Below are 23,064 nucleotides of genomic sequence, written 5' to 3'. Positions count from 1 at the left end.
GCTCATCCTATTGTCCACTCAACGTCTCCATTCAGATGTTTAACAGGAATTTCAAATTTAACATGGCCAAAGCAAAACTCTGGAATCTCCCTCTGTCCCCACACTTTTGCTTTTATATTCCTTCAAGTCTCAGAAAATAGCAAATCCACCCTTTCAGTTGCTTAGGTGAAAATGACTGACCTTCCCCCTACACACACACTATACATCCACACAATTGGCATAATTTTACTGGCTCCATCACAAAATATATCATGCATTTGACCTTACCTCCTTTAGTGATACTATCCTCACCCAAGTCACCATGATTACAGGCATACACTATGCCAACAAGCCACAGGTCAACAGGTCTACCCGTTTCTATACTTTCCACTCTACAGTCTATTCTCAACGCAGCACCCAAAGTGTTACCATTAAAATTGCCAAAAAGAGTCATATCACTTCTCTAATCAAAACCCTTCTATGGCATCCTGTATTACTCACTTTTACTAGTCCAAATCCTTACAATGACTTATAAGTCCCTACAGGATTTTTCTTCCCCATTGTTTTTTTAACTTCTTCCATTCCACTTCCCAGTGCTCTCTGCTCTAGCCCGGTTGTCCTCCTTGCTCTTCCTTGAACATAAGAATACTGGTAAAAATACTGGGTTAAAGAACACAGTAGAAGAGGAACCATGTCCCCACTACCTTTCTCTCAATCCCCCATTTCCTCAAGTCCATAGGAAATTTCAGAAGGGTTGAGGGAATTTCAGCACAGCAAGAATAAAAGCAGACTGATACCAGTCTGTGAATCTTATTATAGAGCTATTCTTCCATTCCGTTGGTGTGGCTTGGAAAACACTTGAAAATGAGATAAAGGAAAATGATGGCCTCTTCCAAAACTTACGAGCTATGGAAAAGTAAGAGTTCAGTTCAGTAAGCACAACTAGTCCCTTACTTATACGAGGACTTAAGGGGAACAAAGATGCAGAAGACTGAAGTTGTGCTTTTTTTTTTTTTTTTTAAGATTTTATTTATTTATTTGACAGAGATAGAGACAGCTAGCGAGAGAGGGAACACAAGCAGGGGGAGTGGGAGAGGAAGAAGCAGGCTCATAGCGGAGGAGCCTGATGTGGGGCTCGATCCCATAACGCTGGGATCACGCCCTGAGCCTAAGGCAGACGCTTAACCGCTGTGCCACTCAGGCACCCCTGAAGTTGTGCTTTTGAGGAGCTTACCTTTGAAAATGGGAAATGAATGGATAACAAACTTACTAAAATGATAGGTAGCATAGAGCTATTTTAGAAAATTTTATTATCGTGTAGGAACTGCAATAATTTTAGAATTATTTTCTTATAATGACCTTTCACTCTGTTCTAAATCACATATGTATAGCCATGGAAAAGAAGCTATTACTCATTCATAATCCAAATAATGATTTTGGTGTCACTAGAAAGAAACACAAATATACTTCTTGCAAAAGAAAAAAAAAAGAGGTCAATTTTCAGGTACATAAATAACCTAAATCTGTACTCTTTTTTTTTGCCACTTTCATGGCTACCAACCTGCTGAAAAACTTCATCTTTATAAAGAAGTGTACATCACATTCCTGGAAAGGGTCTTCCTCCTTCCGTTCCATCTTAGACTACTCTCAACCATAGGATACTATTCAAGAATAAATAGCACTATCTTAGATAGAAACCCCAAGTTCCGCATCTGGTTTTCAAAGTCCTGGATAAGCTGGTCTTGCCTCTCTGAATCTGTTCAATTTTAATTTCCACTACTTCTGCTGAAGAATCTCCACTCCAATCCCCCCTGTTGTTCCCATCCAAGTTAACCGCCCCCTCCTGATTATCACAAACCCTATCTATTCAAGACCTACCTCAGGTTGTACCTCTCCAATGAAAACTTTTCCAATTCCTAAAGTCTGTAATAATGGCTCCTTTACCTAATTTTTCCTCAGCTTTGTGAAGTCTACCATATTGTACAAGACTTTTTTCTTTCCTCTTAGAATCTGAGGTCCATGAGAACAAGAGCCACGTCATCTACAACTTTCAATTTCCCAAAGTACTTAACACACAATTAAGAACACTGTAGGAACCCAAAATTAATATTTACTGATTACCCAACTAAAGATGAAATCTAACGTCAATATCCTGGGTTATACCTTGACTACTCTTGTCAGTATTTAACATTTTTAAACATACCTGAATTTGTGATATAGTGGGAATATTCTGAAAGATTTTGTGCACCAACTTAAAATGTACTATACCCTGCTATTTCTCCTAAATAATTGATAAGTACCCCTGGGAAATGTGGGAACAGACATGAAAAGTTACTGGACATCAATATAAATTAAAGAACTGGGGGCAAAAAAGTTTAAGGGATGTGATATTTAAGTCCCTAAATAAAAATAAAAAGAGAGAAAAAGGTTTTATGGATTTGTGCAATAATTATTTATTAAATATTTGCTCAGTGCCAGAAATAGATGTTAGATTCCGGGAAAAAAGAAGTAAACAAATCTTGGGGGGAAAACAGTTTCTTCAATGAACGTTGTTGGGAAAACTGGACAACCATATGCAGAAGAATGAAACTGGACACCAAACACAAAAACTAACTCAAATGGATTAAAGACTTAAAACTAAGACCTGAACCGTAAAACACATGCAGTAAGCTCTGGGACACTGATCTTGGCTATGATTTTTTTGAAGCTGACACCAAAAGCAAAGGAAATAGAACCAAAAATAAACTACTGGGACTATATCAAATTAAAATGCTTCTGCACAGCAAAGGAAACCAGCAACAAAATGAAAAGGCAAACTACTGAATATGAGAAAATATTTGTAAGTCATGTATCTGATAAGGGGTTAATATCCAAAATATGTAAAGAACTCATAAAACTCAATAGCAAAAAGCAATCTGATTAAAAAATGGACAGAAGATCTAAATAAGACATTTCCCAAAGACATACAGATGGCCCACAGGTACATAAAAGATGCTCAAAATCATTAATCATCAGGGAAATGCAAATCACAACCAAAATAATATATTATCTTACACCTGAGAGACTGGCTATTATCAAAAAGACAAGAGATAACAAGTGCTGGCAAGGATGTGGAGAAAAGGAAATCCCTGTGCACTGTTGTTGGGAATGTAAATTGGTGCAGCCATTATGAAAGAAAAGTGCATACAGTTTCCTTTAAAAATTAAAAACAGAACTACCATATGATCTAGCAATTTCACTTTGGGGTATTTATCTAAAGAAAATGAAAATACTAACTGGAAAAGATATATGCACCTCTATGTTCACTACAGTACTATTTATACTAGCCTAAATATGGAAACAACCTAAGTGTCTGCTTTTGGATGAATGAAAAAAGAAAATGAGGTTAATACACACACACACACACACAAATATGTCAATATGTACGCATATGTGTGTGTATATATACGTATATGATATATATATATATACACATACACACACATATGTATATGATATACACACACCTATAATGGAATATTATTCAGCCATAAAAAAGAAGAAAAGCTTGCCATTTGTGATAACAGGGATGGACCTCAAGGGCAGTATGCTAAGTGAAATTAGTCAGACAAAGACAAATGCCATATGATCTCACTTCTATATGGAATCTAAAAACGAAACAAAATAAAACAAAACAAAAACCAAGCTCATAAATACACAGAACAGGCTGGTAGTAGCCAGAGGGAAGGGTTCGGTGAAATGAGTGACGGGGGTAAAAAGGTATAAACTTCCAGTATAAAATAAATAAGGCCTGGGGATGTAATGTACAGCATGGTGCCATAGTTAATAATACCATACTGCATATTTGATAGTCTCTCAGAAAGTAAATTGGAAAAGTTCTCATCAAGAAAAAGTTTATGGTAACTATGTATAGTGATGGATATTAACTAGCCCAATTGTGATTATTTCACAACATATAGATATATTGAATTGTTAAGCTGTACACCTTGAAATTAGTGTAACATATGTCAATTGTACCTCAATTTTTAAAAAGTAAGAAAGTCAGATATGGTCCTTGATATACATTCTAGACAAAGAAAAAAAAAGAATGAAAAACTATAATGGGTGTTAAAGAGGGCAGAAAACAGGTGCTAAGGTAGGGAATCGTGGGGGAGTGCCACAGACCTATCTGAGAAAGACTAAACAGGGAAGGAGGTTTCTTTACTAAAAGGGTAACGTTTAAACTAAGACTTGGAGCATGAAAAGTACATAGCCATGAGAACAACAACGGCCTTTCTCTTCATTGCACCTGAGACGGCAAGAGGGGTCACCAGCAGCTCTACTGTGGCCACCCGAAGAACTGTGGCCAGGGTTCTCGTTCTTGCCGCGTCTGCTCAAACCGGTGTGGTCTGATGCGGAAATACGGCCTCCATATGAGCTGCCAGTGTTTCCGTCAGTATGTGGCGGATACAGGCTTCATTAAATTGGATTAAGTGAATCTCCTTGAACGGTTCATCCAAGAGACCAAGCTTAACTGCCGATATGCAAAATACCTAACCTTAATGCTAACTCATTGTATATAAAATAAAATACTTCAATTATGAGTGTTTGAATGTGAAAAAAAAAAATGGAAACCATGGAAACAGCACACGAAAAGATCCCAGGCAAGAAAAAGCATAAAGTGTCTGAAGAAATCAAAGAGGATCAATGTAAGGAAAAATGACAAACGATGAATGGAAGAACCCAACAGAAGCTAAATCAGGTCAAACTTTGTAGGCCATGGGAATAAGTTTGGATTTTACCTTAAATGCAGGAAGAAATTGCTGAAGCATTTTAGGCAGAGAATAAAATGATCCAATTTACATTCTTAATAAGATGATTCTTGCTGTCACCTGAACAATGGGGTTAGAGTGAGAACAGATGATGAGATAATTTGGAAATGACATGAGTGAGACTATTTAGCAGATCTTTATTCTGTAGAAGAAATTATGCGGCTCTGATTGGGAATGCAGCATATAAACAGAATGGACAGGAAAAAAAGCCACTATGAATTCAAGGTTTCATCCTTGAGTAACATGGTCAGTGGTAGTGGGGGGGAAAGGTACACGGTTGGTACAGATTTGACATACGGTTGGTACAGATTTGACATTAGGCTTGAGTGGCCTGTAAGATACCTAAATTTATTTCTTTAAAGATTGATTTACTTATTTGAGAGGGAGAGAGGAAGAGAGAGAGAGAAGGGGGAGGGGTAGAGGGATAGGGAGAGACAGAGAAAGAATCTCAAGCAGACCCTTGGCTGAATTCAGAGCCCAATGCAGCTCCATTCCAGGACATCATGACCTAAGCTGGAACCAAGAGTTGGACCCTTAACCACAGGTGCCCCTTGAATGGCCTGTAAGATATTTAAACAGAGATGTAGACAACTGGTTATGAGACATTTTAAAAAAGAGAGAGAGAAGAAAAGAAAGAAAGAAAACTGGTATAACATAGCAACTCACTTAAGACAAATGTAAAATAAATCATCAGTGTGAAATAAGTGTTGTTATGTAAGAATGAAAGGAAATACTGGGTTTTAAGGCAACTTTAAGATGATTAATATCAAACGGAGAAAAGAAAAACTAAAATTACACTGCAATGTCAGCAGCTAATAGATAAAACAATAAGCTTCACCTTGCTTAGAACATATACCGTTCCTTTTAAAATGCAAACATAAAAAATGTGATATTTACTTTCTATCTGAATGTGTTTTATCATTTTATAGAACTTCCACAAATCTTACTTTATTTAATTCTTACAATACTTAAATCTATGAGCTATTGTTGGTATACTTATTATCACATTATAAACAAAGAAAATGCAGGTGTATGAGGTTAGCTTGACATTGGAGTGGGGACAGGATCAAAAGCTAGATTTTTCGGTCCCTAGTCTACTGGTTTTTCCACCATACCCTCGTAACTTGATCTGTATCTTACAATGATCATTATTTTTGGCAACTTAATTTGGCAACATAAATTTAAGTAACTTGAAGAAAAAGTGACTTTTATATAGTAACACTATTTTTAAATTTCTAGGGTTTAGATAATATATAAAGCTTTAAGCAACTTGCCATAGAAACTGCAATAATGCCTGAGACTTTTCATCAAAATACAAACTACATTTGATACTATCACTCTTGAAGGCCCCTGGGGAAATAATGGCTTTTTGGATTCTGCAAGTCAGCGTGACATGGCATGCAAAATTGCATCTCATGCTGAGCCAACCAGGAAAATATATGTCATCACTATGTGACATTCAGAATTTCATCTGGAAACCATAATCTTGTTCTGACTGCTAAAAAGGGGGGAGGAGGAAGACTGCATACAAAACAATTTGGTTGAATTTTTGCTGAATTCTTGCCAACTCATGTAAAAACTAAAATAACTTATTTCCAAAGAACTCTATATTCAAAAACCTTTCAATGTACTTATTAACATCACAATGTTTTCTCAAAGAACTTTTAAAATTAACTGACATATTTTTTAAATCTTATAATTCAAATTAATGAATCACTAGAAAAAATTCCTTATAATGAAACAAAGTTTCAAAATTAAAAAACTGCAAAGCAGAACAATGAAAACACTCCTTAATTCCTTTCTCCCAAATGAATAAGCTGTAGATTAAGAAACACACAAAAACCCATTGTAGGCTGCGATCTGTTTTACGCATCCCGTATCTTTCTAGTCTAAATTCTTTTCCTCCTGGGCTCCTAATTCTTGTGTGCAATACATTCATAAGCCATCTACCTTATTCTTATTAAAACAGAAACCTGTGAAAGTGTTTTAGTGTTATATGATTAACATTTTGTGTTTTAAATCTGTTGTGACTAACTGTAAAACGAAAAATTAGTAGACACAAACCGGAATGGCTGACTCACAAATTATTCCCAGGAGCCATGTTTCTGCTAGCTGTCCATTTTCTGGTATCACATCTCAGGACCCTAAACTCAGAGCTGCCACTGGGGCCAATCATACTACCTAACCTTCCTAATCACAATGATTGTCTAAGATGTATGCACATGATCCAAGAGAGGCCAAAGAAAATCCTTCTTAGGTATGTTTTCAACAGATACTAGACCAGATCTTTCTCTTTGATCACAGAGAATTAAGTATGTGAGTCCAGAGGAACCACAGCCATGTTTACTGCTAAGTCAAGAAACCTATGTTCAATAAAAGAAAGTTAAGCCAGCAGGAAAAGAAAAACAGAGTCCTAATGGTATGGAGTCTCTGTTTCTAAGTCATTCCAAGGAAAAGATGTGTCTTTGCTTTTCTTACCATTTTGGTTATGCAAATCAAGAAAATATCCCTGTTTTTTCAAATTTAAAATAATTTTAAAAGTTTCTGTCTTTTACAATCGGAGGGCCCTTTGTAATTTAGAAATGTATCAAAAAATAGTACTTTAGAAACGTGTCTTCCCTAATAAAGGAGTCACTTATCAACTAGGAGGACAAACAGGCAATTTTTTGTTATTTTTATTTTTTATTTAAATTCGATTTAGTTAACATATAGTGTATTATTAGTTTCAGGGGTAGAATTCAGTGATTCATCAATTGCATATAACACCCACTGCTCATTACATCAAGTGCCCTCTTTAATGCCCATCACCCAATTACCCCTTCCAGCAACCCTCAGTTTGTTCCCTAGAGTTAAAAGAGTCTCTTATGGTTTGCCTCCCTCTTTGTTCTTATTTTATTTTTCCTTCTCTTCCCCATAGGTGTACCTGCCCAGCCCTCACAATATCATTACACAGCCTGCATAAGCTCCAAAATGCTCAAGCATATCATGGGGTTTACTTTCCCATTTCCCAGGCTTAGCTCCTCAAGAGCTATTCAGACTCTGCGTCCCTTGGCTCTCAGTCCTTCCATTATCATATTCACTGGCTATTATCCCTATGACACTCTGCCTGAACTTGCATATTTGGAGATGCTATATTTTACTCCTCTAATTTCTTCTCCACCTCCAAAAGATTTCAACTACATTAGCCAATTCTTTTCTCAGTTCAACCCTTGGCACTCTCCCATCTGTACCTTATAGGAGGGACTTCCTTCAGATAACCCTAAACTTCTATATAGTAACACCCTAAGACAGCAGTAAACTCCAGTAATGTAGGGTACAAAATTGTAAGACCATCCACTGAGCTCTTGGGGACAAATATGAGAATATCTCCTCATATTTACTTTTATCTAAAAATGAGAAAGACAGGCTTTGTTAATATTTAGTAAAGTATAATTACATTGAGGTCCTTCCCCATGTCATAAGTCTACAGATAACACAATGATAAGTATACTGAAACAAGAGTAGACATTCAATAACAAGAAGAAAATGGCAGGAGCCCCTCACTCTTTCATTTGTTTTCACTTAATGGTGGGCTATTATAATTTATATGCACACAGTTAATTAGAGTTATAAATTTTATTCTCTACCTTTAACTAAATTAATCCTCATAATTTGGATATACATTTTTTAAAGATTCCCACAAAACACATGTATCCAAACATATGGATTAAAGATATCACTAATTTATTTAAAAGGAAAAGACAACATCTTTCCATTAATCTGGAAGATTATCTTATTGATATAAGGAAGATGGAAATTTACTAGCCTGATGTCAACAAAGACCTTTGATAAAATGGATAGGACTGAAAAATAAGTCTTTACTACATCAATGATGTCCATTTCCCTCTTAGATATAATGTATTTCAGTGAGGTGACTTTTCAATGTCAGCTACTAAAATCAACTATTAAAATAAACTAAATTAAGAACTAAACCTTGGGGCGCCCGGGTGGCGCAGTCGTTAAGCGTCTGCCTTAGGCTCAGGGCGTGATCCCGGCGTTATGGGATCGAGCCCCACATCAGGCTCCTCTGCTATGAGCCTGCTTCTTCCTCTCCCACTCCCCCTGCTTGTGTTCCCTCTCTCGCTGGCTGTCTCTCTCTCTCTGTTGGATAAATAAATAAAATCTTTAAAAAAAAAAAAAAAAAAACTAAACCTTGGGGTGTCTGGGTGGCTCAGTTGGTTAAGTGTCTGCCTTGGGCTAGGGTCATGATCTCCAGGTTACTGCTCAGCAGGGAGCCTACTTCTCCCTCTCCCTCTGCAGCTACCCCTGCTTATGCTCCCTCTCTCATGCTCTCTCATTCTCAAATAAATAAAATCTTTAAAAATAAAAAAAATTTTAAAAACACTTAAAAAAAGAACTAAACCTTTAATTTTCTATAACACGTATTAAAATTTTTAAAAATGAAGCACAATATTAGTCTCACTGAAATATTATTGATGTATTAAAACTATCAGAATAAAAACATTTAAATGTTAATAAAATTAAGATTATCTTGCATGCTATATAGTATATTACTATAGTGATACATATATTTAATGCATAAATCAATAAATGGTGTACTACAGATTGCTCAAGGATTTTTACTGATAGGAATGCACTAAGAAAAAAGGTAGAAGGCCACCAAAGATTAACTATTTTCAAATAGTTTGTGTCCTCTGTACTTGTTTTAATTCATTCTCTGTTTAGTAATGCTTTTAACAAAATATGAGCCTGCCTCAGATGTGTTCGAGGAATCTAAAAACTGGTTTTGTGGGGTTCTTTTCCTTTGTTTTGATCTGGGCTTGGATTAGGACATTTAAAAGAGGAAGGAGTGAGGTAGTAGGGACAGTAGTCAAAATTAATCCCAACAGGATGTAGAATTTAAAACTAATTTCTCAGCATTAAAAGAATTTACCTTCTAAAGCCATCTCCGTTGACAAAATGCAGTAGTCTATATTCTATTTTCAAAGTAAAAATCAGAGTAAAACTTGAACATATTAAAAGAAACCGTACCTAAATAAATCTGCTTTAGAGTCCTAGAGAAATAACAAGTGAACCAAGGAAACAGGAGAACAAAAATTTTTTCCACTTAAATATGAAATAATTACTCATCTAAATTTCAAGAATCAAAGTTCCAAGAGGAAAAGACATTATGTGCACGCTATACAAATTATAATATATTTAAAAATAAGAATCAATAAACCTAGTTTGCTTAACAAACTCAACATGTTCTTGGAATTAATGAGCAAACACTAATTAAAAGACATTCTGCCAGACACTAGGAGACACAATAAAGAAGCGTAAATTACATTTCTTTATGAACTGATCATTTCCTTGAGGAGTCCTCATATGAAAATTAGCAACGGAAGAAATTCAGGTATGTAGTAGTGCCAAGTGAGTAGTGTAATTACCAGGTACGTCTATAAAAGAATATCATCAAATGATGAACGGATATTTTATGAAATATTAAAAAATCAAAATGTAAAAATACTCTATAGCTACAACCATCTAGACTACTATGGCTGATATGACAAATCATCATATGGCACCTGTTGAAATTCTTCAGAAAGATAAGCTTAGATATGAACTTAAACATAATTTGAATCGTAAAGATTATGTTAAGTTCGGCAGACTTAATATTTTTCTCATAAATTCTAGATTTAGAAATAAAAATAATTGTTCTTACAAAGTACAAACAGGAAAAAGCAATTTAGTAAATGTATATTTTCCTTTAAGTTCTCTGATTACTTTCTGGATGGTATTTCCAAGTTTATTTAATTTTTGATGTACTTCATTAGATATACTTCATTTTATTTTAAATCTTTCTCTATTCCAAAAGGGGAAAATATACTTTAAACCACATTTTATCCCTGAAAGAATAAAATCAATTGCATATTATGCAATATTTTCCAATGCTTTAACATTTGCCAATGAAATTGGATATCTAATTAATCACAAAGGAATGGAATTTTATGCTAAACTACATGATTAAAGGAAGCAACTTCTAACATACATAAGTCCACAAAAAATTTATTTCTTTACATTAATACTAATTCCACCCTGTAACTAGGAACATACCTGCTCAACATTCTAGTTTAATCAAATTAAGGATGATTTAAACATTTTTAGATTGAATAATTACATTGGTGTGAACCATTTTACTTATAATGCAGAATTCTTAAAATTAGACTCCGAAATACATCAGTGCCTTCAGGAGCAACTATTACTAGCAAAAAATGGAAATCTCACAACTTCATCCTACAAGTTATACTGCCTACGGATAAAGTGATTTTTTTTAAACATCTGACAAAATTTCAAACTTGGAGTAACATATTAAATGGATACAAAAACAAATGAAGGTAAAGTGCAAAGTCTTGTTTTCTTAGAAGGAACACATTCCTGTATATGCAAAACAGGGTCTTACTTTGAAGAACTTATACGTTTCCTCATCTGTTACATTCTCTGAAACGGGGCAAAGAAAATAATACTTACCCTACATAACTCGTGTGTGGAAAGAAAATTAACTAAATTGACATATACGTACTCTTATTGTCTTACCTCTGTCTCAGAGGAAGAGGCAATTCTCCTATTAAGTCCTACATCTGTTTACAAGAGCTTATATTTTGCTTCATTTGTGATCTCACTGTATAAATTATGCCCAACGTTCCAGTATCTCCAATTCTTCCTTCTCTCCTCTTTACCTCTCTATAGACATACCCAAGTGTCTGCATAGTGAAATTTCTGGAAAGAGTGGTGTGGATAGTGGCTGTTTCAATTCCCATTCACTTCCTAACAACTAAAGCTCCTCTGGCCAATTTCTGCCTCATTGTTCTTGATGACTCTACAGCATCCTAGGCAGTTACCCACCCTCATCTTGAAGTGCTTTTCAATTATGTCTCACATAGACAGATAGATTGACAGATAGATACATACATACATACACATGTATACACACGTATGTATACACTTAAGTTGCCTAATTCTTAGAAGGATGTTTCTCAATCTTTCCATTGGCTCATTCTCCTTACTCTCTAAAGAAAAAGTGGCTCAGAATTTAATTTTGGGTTTTCTTCTCATTTTGCTGCATATGGTTTCCCTGGGAGATCATGCACTCTGTGGCTCTGTGTAAGATCCCTATGGCAATGACTCCTAAGCCTCTAGCTCTCATTGTGAAAAACCTAAGCAATATCTCAAACATGACAACACGTTTACCAGCTTTGTCTTCTGATATTCTCACTTAAAGGAAAATATTTTCTACTTTTCTCCCCAAACTCCAGTATGACATTCCATTTTAAGTTACTACGGCAGAGTAAATAACCTGTAATAAGCTAAATAATCTGTACTATCTACTCTCCTCTTTTTTTCTCAGTTAGAACCTAAACCTTTTGGTGACACATATGGGCCTTAAGAAATACAGACTACATTCCTGAGATCCTATACAGTTCTGGATATGATCACATAATGATCAAATAAACATGACTAGTTTCTGGCCAAGAGTATATAAGCAAAAGTGAACAGTACAACTTCTGTATACTTTTCAAAGAGGTAAGGTGTTCTCTTCTTGTTACTCATTTCTGCTCACTGAAATGCAGACATGAAGAACAGTCGAAGCATCCACTGAGGACCAGTCATCAAGTCTGGTAATAGAGGCCACTCGTAGTGGAATAAGAAAGTACCTGACCTTGGAGAGCCATATGACCTTGGGGTGTCTACCCTTAAGCTTTACATGACAGATAAAACTCAATCTTATTTAAACCAATGTTATTGAGAGATTTCTGATATTTTCAGCCAAAATTAACTCAATCTTAATCATTACAACTACATTATTGAGCCACTGCTTAATTTAAAAATACTATTATTTTGAAATGAGATCAGAAAAAAATGTAATTAGAGATATTTTACCTAATAACCAAAATTCACTGTCAAAAAGATTCTTCAAAAAATCTGAAACCTTTATCTGTAATATAAACAAATTGTTTTTAAAATTCATGATTTTTCATATTTAATTTTCTTTAAGAAAATAAGATAGAATTTCCATATACCTGATAAGAAATGTAAGTATCTGAAACATCATAAATTTTTTATTTTTTAAAATGCTGGGATATATTTAAACATACATATTAGGGAAGAAAAAAATGTCAGCAGTATTGCATTTCTGAGTGCCATCCAGGAACTTCACTGCAACACTAAAGTGACACCCAATTAAAGAGTGGCAGAACCTTCCAAGCTAATCACAGAGGTTCAGGTGTTTCTCACTACATCCTTATTGGTAGCTCTGATGTAAAATTCTTCACTATTTTAGTCTCATGGGACTGGACTGAAAATTTAGAACCATCCCTTGATACAAAAGAATGCCCTGAAATTGGCTGGTTGTATATTGGGTATTAGAGGGAAAATAGCAGATGACAGAATTTGCATAGACCTGACTTTTATGGCTGGTTATGCAATTAAGAAATGAAAGAAGGCAACTAATAATTACAGGATGACTATCGTAATCTGGAACGTTATTTGTGTGTGTGTGTGTGTGAATCTCCTACAGGTGCATTAAAACATTGAGAAAATGTGTTAACTAAGGTGATCAGGGTGCTATTTACTTTTCAAGGGTTATTCTCCGTAATTTGCCAAATAGCAAAGCACCTCATACAGCACGAGAAAAAAATTTACCAAGTAGAACCTGAAGAACAGAGTTAAACAATAATCAAATTGAGAAAGATATTTTTAAAAAGGATGAAATAGTTTAACCTATTATTCTTCCTTGATAAATCAAGAAGTAATGTAAATATTCATATTGAGAGATTTTTTTAAGTTTTTATTTATAGTGATTCAGCACTTCCATATACCTGGTGCCCATCACAAGTGCCATCCTTAACCCCATCACCTATTCCATTGACTAAAGAGGATGATATACATACATGAAGAGGATACACACACAAACACACACACAAACACACACACACACACACACACACAATGGAATACTACTCAGCCATAAAAAAGAATGAGATTTGCCATTTGCAACAACATGGATGGAGGTAGAGAGTATTATGCTAAGCAAAATAAGTCAGAGAAAGACAAGTACCATATGATTTCACTCATATGTGAAATTTAAGAAACAAAGCAAATGAGCAAAAAGCAAAACAAACAAAAACAAACAAAAAAACCCCCAAGAAACAAACTCTTAACTACAGAGAACAAACTGATGGTTACCAGAGGGGAGGTGGGTGCGGGGATGGGTGAAATACTTTATCTAGAACTTAAAAAACAAGCCTCACTATATATTTTTTTCACTACTTTTTAACCTTGGATAATTTGCTTGACCTCTTTATGAATCAATCTCCAGAATTACAAGTGAAGGGGTTAGGCTAGATAATTTATTCCAATATACATATATAATCCCATATGATTTTTCTAAAGATAGCTGCATGGCTCCCTCCTGTACCCGTTCAGGGAACAGAAGTATCTGTTCAAACTTTCAGTGAGACCTACTCTGACTACCCAAATTAATTATCATCCCCCAGTCTACTAACGTTCCATACACTTTTTTCCATTTATTCTCTTTGTGTGTCATTTTGGCAAGTTTCTATTGCTAGGTCTTCAAGGTTGATTTCTTCTTCTACAAAGTCTACTCGAGTGCTAACTCTACCCAGTCAATTACTCCCTTCCCATATATTTTTCCAACTCTAGAGTCGGGCTTGGTTCTGTATTATACCTTCCATTATCCTCCAAAATGTACATATCTTTCCTTAAATACCTGAACAGTTATAATACCTGTTTGAATGTACAAGTATTTAACAACCTGCTAATTCTATCATCTATGCCATTTCTTAGTTTATTTCTATTGGCTTATTTTTCTTCTGGTCATAGATTCCTACTTCTTTGCATCTCTATTGGTTTTCGATTGAATGCTTGACATTGTAATTTTAAGTTGTTACATATCTGGATCTTCGTACATTCCTCTTAATAGTGTTGGACTTCATTTTGCCAGCACTTAACTTACTCACTGTTTTTGTTGCTTCAGAGGCTTTTTAAAACTTGCTAAAGGTGAGTCTAAGGTAGCCTTTACATTTTTGATAGTTTAGATCCACTACAGAGGCATGACTTTTCGGAGGTCTCTACTGAATGTCCTGAATAATCAACGGAATTGTATACTATGACAATAGGAATCTGAATGCCTTCCAGCCCTGTGTGAGCTCCAGGAATCATTCAGATCATGGTTCCTAGGTCATTATTTGCCCAACCGTGCAGAGTCTCATCCTATGCAGGCATGTCCTACTATTTAGCAAATACTCAATGAGAACAGAATTCCTGATTTCTGGAGCTCTTTTGCTACACAGCTTTCTCTCTCTAGAATTTTATCCCATGATTTGCACTCATCCTACTACTTCAGTCACTCTACCTCCCTAAACTCCAATTCAGCAAGACAGCTGAGCTCGGCTTAATATATCACACCCTGTTCTGTGGTCTGGAATGTGCCTTTAGCCAGAAACCAGAAAACAGGGCAATCCTAGGGTTCAACTGCTTTGTTTCCTTTCTATGATGAATCACAGTCCCGTACTGCCTATTGTCCAATGTCTAGAAGCTTTTTTTCTTCCATATATTTGGACAAGTTTCTTCTTTATAGCAGGAATACAAATCTAGTCCCTGTTATACCATCATGGTCAGAAGCTAAAGTTCCATACTTTAAAATTGTGGCATTACCTACTAAAATTTACATCATTAAATATCACAACTTAATTTATCATTATCTTGGTAGGAGTCGAGAAGTCAAATTAAAAGGCCTTCTATGATTTTAACCATATACTTACAGTGCTTTGGGCTTCAGAAGTAATATATAAACACATAAAATATAAATAGCCAATGTTTCTTAAAGAGCTATCATTTATGGAGCATCCTGCTTTCTAAAGTTTTCATCTCCATTACAGATATTTTCATCAAGAGGACCAAATTAATTTTCATAACATTTCCAAAACATAGGGTAAACAGATGTTATAGCTTTTAGGGATTTCCCTGTTTTCAAAAATACATTCTCTAGAAGATTATTTAGAATTCTGTGATAATATATTATCTTCATGTGAGACACGCTTTTATTCTGGCTTGGCCTGCCCTATGTGCCTATAGCACTGAAACAGTGTTGTTCTGCTGTCAACACATTTCCAACCACCACACATCTGTTCTCCCTGGAGCCAGCTATTTAACATTGGTTAATTGTGATCAGAAGAGGAAGATGTCTGCTTCTTGTTGAATAATCACCAAGCAAAATCAAGGCCAGTGCAGTATCACCAAGCTTTGGCCTTCACGTGCCAAAAATACTACATAATTGTTGGGAACGAACTTAGGACCAAGACTGGAATTTAGGTTGAAAATATAAAAACCCATTTTAATAAGAATTCAGGCAGAAATTAACACTGACAGTTCTCCACTGTAAAATTCAGGTAAAAAATTTAAATGTGCATTTCATAATAATGTGAATATATTTAACACTAACTGAACTATACAATTTAAAGGTTAAGATAGTAATACTGAAAAAACAAACAAGATGTGTAAAAGGCTATGAATGCATTACCAAATTCATACGGTTTATGATGCAATGTAAATAATGCGTTCAACAGTGGTAACTTCACTTAGAAGTAGATACGAAGGACTCATAAAACATTTTTAAATTAAAACTGAAAGAGGAACAGTGCTCTAACTAAAAATAGAACTGAAGTTTTTGAAACTTAATCCTAACTAAAGAAAATGGTTAGCACAGAGCATTCTCAAGACAGCACTACCACCAAGGCTTCCAGAGAAGTAAAAATAATGAGCATTCAAGAAGGAAGATGCACAAACCATAAAGAATAAATGTCTATGACCATAATTTCTATAGAGCTCTGTGTCATGTAATTTCCTTTAAATCTAAGCATTTTCTCTCACCTATATTCATCCATAACAATTATTTTAAATCAGTTACCAAATGTGATTTAAAGAACACAACTAAACAGTAAGCAGGAGGTCAGAATATGTGGTTAATATGAATACAAGATTAAATTTACTTTTATCAAATGATTCTTTAGTAGACATTTTATTTATATTATCAAGAGGTGATAATTATATAGGACGCCTGGGTGGCTCAGTCTGTTAGGCATCAGACTCTTGATTTCAGCTCAGGTCATAACCTCGGGGTCATGAGAACTAGCCCTGAGTCGGGGCTCCTTCGTGCTGGGCATGAAGCCTGCTTAAGACTGTCTCTTTCCCTCTCCCTTTGTCCCTCCACCCTCCTACAAAAAAAGGTGATATCTATAAACCTTTATATAAATTAACAGTTCAGGAGATCTAAAGTATAAAACTTAGCATAGTATCTGAAGGAAATAATACCTAATTCTGTATTAAAAATTCAATGCTTAAGTTACAGATCAGCTTCCTCTGTTACAAAAACTAAGCATTGGCATTTCTGTCATTTGATAAAGCAAATCTCAACAGAGTAAAAAGTTTGTGGATGCTGACAGGTGGAAGTCTAATAGTTTCACAAAATAAACACAACATCGATACTTTAGGAGAAGTAAAATAACAGGCATAAAACTCCACAAAAATGCATGTTACCATTTTATTGTTGTTGTTAAATATGGTCAGAAAATAGTACTCTTCCTCTAAACTATAAATATTAGTTTGATTTATGATATTTTAAATTCCTTAAGGGTGTGGACCATGTCTTATTAATGTATCTACACTCAATATCACAACAGAGTTTTGCCTATTTATAGACATTCAATAGTGATTTTTAATTTATCGAAAATATAAAACCTTTTCCAATACAGTTCGGAATACAGGAGTCATATGAAATAAAGCTTAGCAACTAAGGAAAAACATAAAATCTCCTGAAGATAGGTGACCTATCATCACAAACATTTCAAGTTAATGAGGAAAATACCACTTAAATGCAATCAAAAAGTACTGTTTTTATTATTACACGAATGGGGATTTAAAAATTGTCTCATGGAAGAATATTTATGTTTTATATTTGCAGAGATGATCTAGCTGAGAAAGTGAGAGAAGGGAGAGTGAGAAAATTGAGATATACTGTGTTTTGCAAGAATTTACTTTAAGAAAGAACATACTATTGGGAGACGGTTCTCTATGGTTCTCTAGTGTTTTTGCAAATCTTAAAAGTAGAGGCAGTGAGTGCCTTTGTGCCCAGTTGTGTTTTCAAGGATATTTGTACAACATACAGCCTGAAAAGACAGAGATATTATTCTTTTGAGCAAAGGCTTCAGGTTGCAAGTTACAAATAGTGCCTCCCTCCAGAGAAAATGGCAGGCATGTTTTCTACCAATTATAACAAGTTCAGGTTCCCTAAGTGAGGGTTCCTCTCCTCTAACATAATCCATTGTGTACAGGTAATATCTGACCTTCCTGGTACCACCCTGTGGGAATGAGGCTTAGGGCAGGGACACAAGAAAATACTAATACCCTGGGTTACTGCTAATGCTGTAAGATATTAAAGTCCTTTGTCTTCATTCCAGGAGTCTCATGTCTTTGGCCAGCACTCATGAAATTGTGGCCCAGATAACTTCATAACTTATTAGCTTAGAGTTAGGGTAAAAATCACAGACCCTTTAGAATTTTTGACACATACCTGTTATTGTTTTTGTTTTTATAGGGCTGCTGGCATATTCAGAGGCCTGATATGATTGCTGCTTTGCCAGGGGTGCACTTCCAACAGACAACTCATCCTCTTTCCTTCTGCTAATTGGCATAACCAGAGGAACAGCTACGACAGGCTGCTGGAGAGAGGCAAATGAAACATTCAATTATTTACTATTTCTTAAGCAGTGAAGGTTAAACATGGCGACATCGAGGAAAATCCTTCATAAGTGGTGTTGAAGCTTTACTGACTTAAATCAGTCAATCTGTAGCTCTCTCAGTTCTTCCCCCTCTCTTCGTCTGTCCCTCTTATACACAAATTCACACAGGGACACTTAGTAGTTTCAGTGCGAAATTACAATTCTGTGTGAAAATTAAGACAGCATGGAAATAAATGGAATTTAAAATAAATTTCAGTCAGAAGCATAAAGATAATATGGTAAGGGCAAATCAAAACTACAATTAGCTTTGAAAACTATAATTACCAGAAAACAAGTTTCCTTATCAAATGATACTTTAGGGACATACTTCTATAAAGTGATTAATTACATGTTATAGTTCAACTTAATAAAGAACTGCTGAAAATCTCTACATTTTGTCTGACAAAGTGATATACACAGCATATTTAAAAAGCATAGAAAAGTATCCATAGTTAGAGAAAGCTGGAACACATTACGATCCTATATTGAATGCATGAGTGCTGAATTGGACAATAAAGCAGCTGTTTCATCTTTATTCACTGAAATAAAGTCTGATGTTACTGCTGATGACGCCCAATACAATCTTGTCAGATTTTTGGCAAAAAAGAAAAAACAGGTATTTTTTAAGTTTGCTGCAGGATCAAAGATCAGTGTTGAACTGGGTGGAAAACAATCACCAAATGTTGGGTTTTAGCCACAAATTGAGAAGGAAATTGCAGCGTGGGCAACAACAGCTGATAACTGTAATACAGCTGCATCAGATGTAACTCCGCAGGGGCTGGTCGAGGGGCAATGTGGTCTCAGGTTACTCTCACCAGCACAACCACCACATTTTTAAAGATCCAACTTTAAGCCTCACCCAACTTTTATTATGTATTTATTATTAATTAGATTATAAAAATATTCCAATCAGAGTATAGGTACATTATCTATGTAATATAATCAATCAAGTTATGAGATAGAGGGAAAAAGGCAAACTATTTTCAAGTTGCTACTTAAGCTGAGTAAAAGGACAAGAAATCTGATGAGAAAATGGAAAGATTAAATATATTTGTGGGAAACATCACACAATGTACAGTACCTACTTTCATATTAAGAAGTAAAACTGATAATATTTATACAAATCTGAATAAGAAACAGTATTTTAAAACCTAGATGAGAAATATTCAACATGTTGTTAAGTTCTGATGCATTTAAAATTCCTCAACTATGAAGTATGGGAGTGGAGATGTCTATTTAAAAGCCCTTTTATGTTCTAGTATTTAGTGATTCCATAATCCCTTGAATTTCTTGGCCATCATTTATAAACCTGGAATATGACCAAGTACTCCAAAAAATTACAGCCATGCTCAAATTCAAATTAATGTATTAGAGAAAAATTATGTTCTGCAGAGTGTGATATTTAATTCAAGCAAAATAGCTAAAAGATGAGAGTCATAAAAGCCATAATATTGGTAATACCCAAAAACAAACAAAAAAATCCTTCCTTTTGGTGGCTGAAACTGGGTGCATTTTCACAAAGGCAAGGATACATTAAAAGCCCTAACAAAACCCTTCCTAACAAGACAGCAGGCTCCGATACGTCTTATACAGAACCATATGCCAAATACCTACAACGGTGTCCAAAAGACTCTCCATAAATATTTGCTGAATGATTATTAATATAGATACTACATGTCAGGCATGAAGAGATACTGGATATAGAGTGAGATGATTTGATTTCCTCCACATTTCTGGAAATACGGCTATCCCAGTCAAAAATATCAAAATAAACAATATTTATTTTTAGCAACCTTCCATTTTTCTACTAATATGCTTTTACCTTCTGGTACTAGATAGTCCCTCAAATACCAGTTGTGTGCTAGCCCCAGATTTCTCCTATCCTTGATGCATCAATATCCCATGATCTCAAAATACCCAAAAGCTCTTGTTGTTCTTCCTATAAAATTCTCCCTCTTTATTAAATTTAATAAATGTAAAAATATAGAAAATTATAAAGAAAAAAACAACATCCACATTCTCATTATATCCAATAGTTACTGGTTATTTACATTTTTATCATATTTCTTTTTTTTTTAAGAGACCAATGAAATATTACAGATAAGGCTAAAATCCGTCTAACGGCTAACCACCTGCCCATTCCTCCCAGAATCAACCACTATTACGATACTGATATAACTCTTAAAATTCATGTTTTACAACTATCTTTACTTACACACACTCATACATGCCATTTATTTCACCATTTATTTATTTCTATAGGTAGTTTTGGGAAAATATACATAAATGCTCTTATGTTGCATATATCCTTAGAAAATTGGTTTTTGCATTAGGTACAATTTGAGACATCCATATTAAGACCTATCATATAATTTCTACTAATAAATTATCATATCATGTGAGTATGTCATGCTTTATTTATCCACTTTCTTACAGTCATTCAAGTTGTCTCCAATTTTACATGACTGCAATAAATACTGCAATAAGAGGCTTATCCATGACTCTTTAGGGTCCTATGAGTATATCTGTTAAGAGCATATCTTCATCAAAAAGTGGGATTTGGGGGTTAGAGGCTATGCTCATTTTCAATTTTACTGGATACTGCCAATTCAACAATTTTCACTCATAACAGTAGTATGAGTTAATTCATTTTCTAAATTTTCACCACTACTGAATATTGGCATTTTTTTCACCCAACAGAGTTTTAAAAGTGCAGATGAGTAGTCATGAATTGGTAATTATTAAAGCTGGGTGATACGGTCATAGGGATCAATTATACTATTCTCTTAATTACCTATGTTAAGAAAAAAAGTAAGAATAAAAGGGTAGGTTAAGGATATTTCTAAAAGTATATTTTTGAGATATGATGAACCATAGTAAAATAGTAATACTGTGAAGTGCTGGTGAAAATGTAAACTCTAACCAAATCTGGAAGGTAAGTCTCAAAGTATGCTAAAATACATGCCTTTCATTTTTTAAAGATTGTATCTATTTGAGAGAGAGAGAGAGAAAGAAAGCACGAGTGAGGGGGAAGAGGTAGAGGCAGAGGGAGAAGCAGACTCCCTGCTGAGTAGGGAGCCCGACCCGGGGCTCAATCCCAGGAACCCAAGATCATGACCTGAGGCAAAGGCAGACACTTAACCGACTGAGCCACCCGGGGCCCCCAATACATGCCTTTAACTATTAATTACACTTTCAAAAATATATTCTAAGTGAATACTTCAAAAAAACTCAAAGATTTAGCTATGAAGGTATTTATCCCAATATTTGTAACTCGGGATGAGTAGGATTATGTGTATTTATTAGTTTAAATAAAACTATTATTTTTGAACTTAGAAAAATATATTTTAAATATGTACTTACATTTAATTTTAAATAGTTATAAAACAATATAATAAAAATAAAATTAATATCAAAATCTTTAAAGGTGCTTGGTATCAATCAAATGAATCAATCTACTTAAGATGCTAGAACAACAACAAAAAAAAAGATGCTGGAACATTATTTGACCTTCAGGGATCTCTGTAGTGTACTGGACATAATTGCATCATTTATAAAATAACCAATGAGAATTTACAGTACAACGGGATATTATTCAGCCATAAAAAAGAAGGAAGTCTTCTTATTTGTGACAACATGGATGGACATAATTAGGCAATTAGGCTAAGTGAAATAAGTCACAGAAAGAAAAATGCCATATGATTTCACTTATATGTAGTATATTTAAACAAACAAACAAACTCACAGGGGCAGGGGAGGTGAATGGGGTCAAAAGGTACAACCTTCCACTTAAAAAACAAATAAATTATGAGATATGATGTACAGCAATAGGACTACAGTTAATAGTACCATATTGTATATTTAAAAGTTGCTAAGAGAGTAGATCTTAAAAGTTCTCATCACACGGAAATAAATTGCAACTGTCTGTAGTGATGGATGTTAACTACTTATTGTGGTAATAATTTCACAATATACACAAATATCAAATCATGTTCTACGCCTGAAAACTAAAATGTCAATTATAACTCAATTAAAAGAACTTACACCTAAAATATTTCTCAAATGCTCCCTGACAATGTCATTGACTATTAAGGTGGACTTCTACACAATTGCTGGTAAAGCAGACACTGGAGAGACTAGTTTAGGTAGTCCTATTTTTTACTGGCCTCTTTTCCCTCATAGTGCCTAGATGTTCATTCTGAGTATGTGATGCATAAAAACTGCATAGTAAATGTTTGCTTTCATTTTTATTATCTCTGTATTTTCTCTTCATCTTGAGTTTTATTCAACATGCCATTAGAGTAAACTTCCTAAAATTCAAATCTCTTTATATCAGGTTCCTATAGTTCTTCTTTACCCTTCACAATGAAGTCACAAACATTCTGTATTACAAAAAAAGTCTTTTATGAACTGGCTTCCAATTCCTACCAGTCTCT

The 23,064-nt window shown here is 34.7% G+C and overlaps 2 protein-coding genes across 20 annotated transcripts in view; one reads left to right on the top strand and one right to left on the bottom strand.

The window, feature by feature from the left end:
• The window catches only part of VPS13B (vacuolar protein sorting 13 homolog B), a 765,680-nt gene that overhangs the window by 407,415 nt on the left and 335,201 nt on the right, over positions 1 to 23,064 (bottom strand). For 13 of the 19 annotated variants that reach the window (XM_044382679.3, XM_048212588.2, XM_044382678.3 and 10 more), the window contains one exon: positions 18,421 to 18,568. In XM_044382679.3, the coding sequence (XP_044238614.2) occupies positions 18,421 to 18,568 (148 nt within the window). The remainder of the gene's footprint in view (positions 1 to 18,420; positions 18,569 to 23,064) is intronic. The other 6 variants (XM_048212589.2, XM_044382676.3, XM_048212587.2 and 3 more) reach the window with 1 other exon arrangement.
• Positions 3,718 to 4,451, top strand: LOC113252623 (40S ribosomal protein S29-like). Its single transcript, XM_044382811.1, has 2 exons — positions 3,718 to 3,730; positions 4,273 to 4,451. The coding sequence occupies exons 1-2, from the start codon at positions 3,718 to 3,720 to the stop codon at positions 4,449 to 4,451; spliced, it is 192 nt and encodes a 63-aa protein (XP_044238746.1).

Source organism: Ursus arctos, unplaced genomic scaffold (assembly GCF_023065955.2).
Source record: "Ursus arctos isolate Adak ecotype North America unplaced genomic scaffold, UrsArc2.0 scaffold_6, whole genome shotgun sequence".
Classification (NCBI taxonomy): Eukaryota; Metazoa; Chordata; class Mammalia; order Carnivora; family Ursidae; genus Ursus; species Ursus arctos.
Note: the sequence above shows the minus strand (reverse complement) of the source record. Positions and strands in the feature narration are given on the sequence as shown.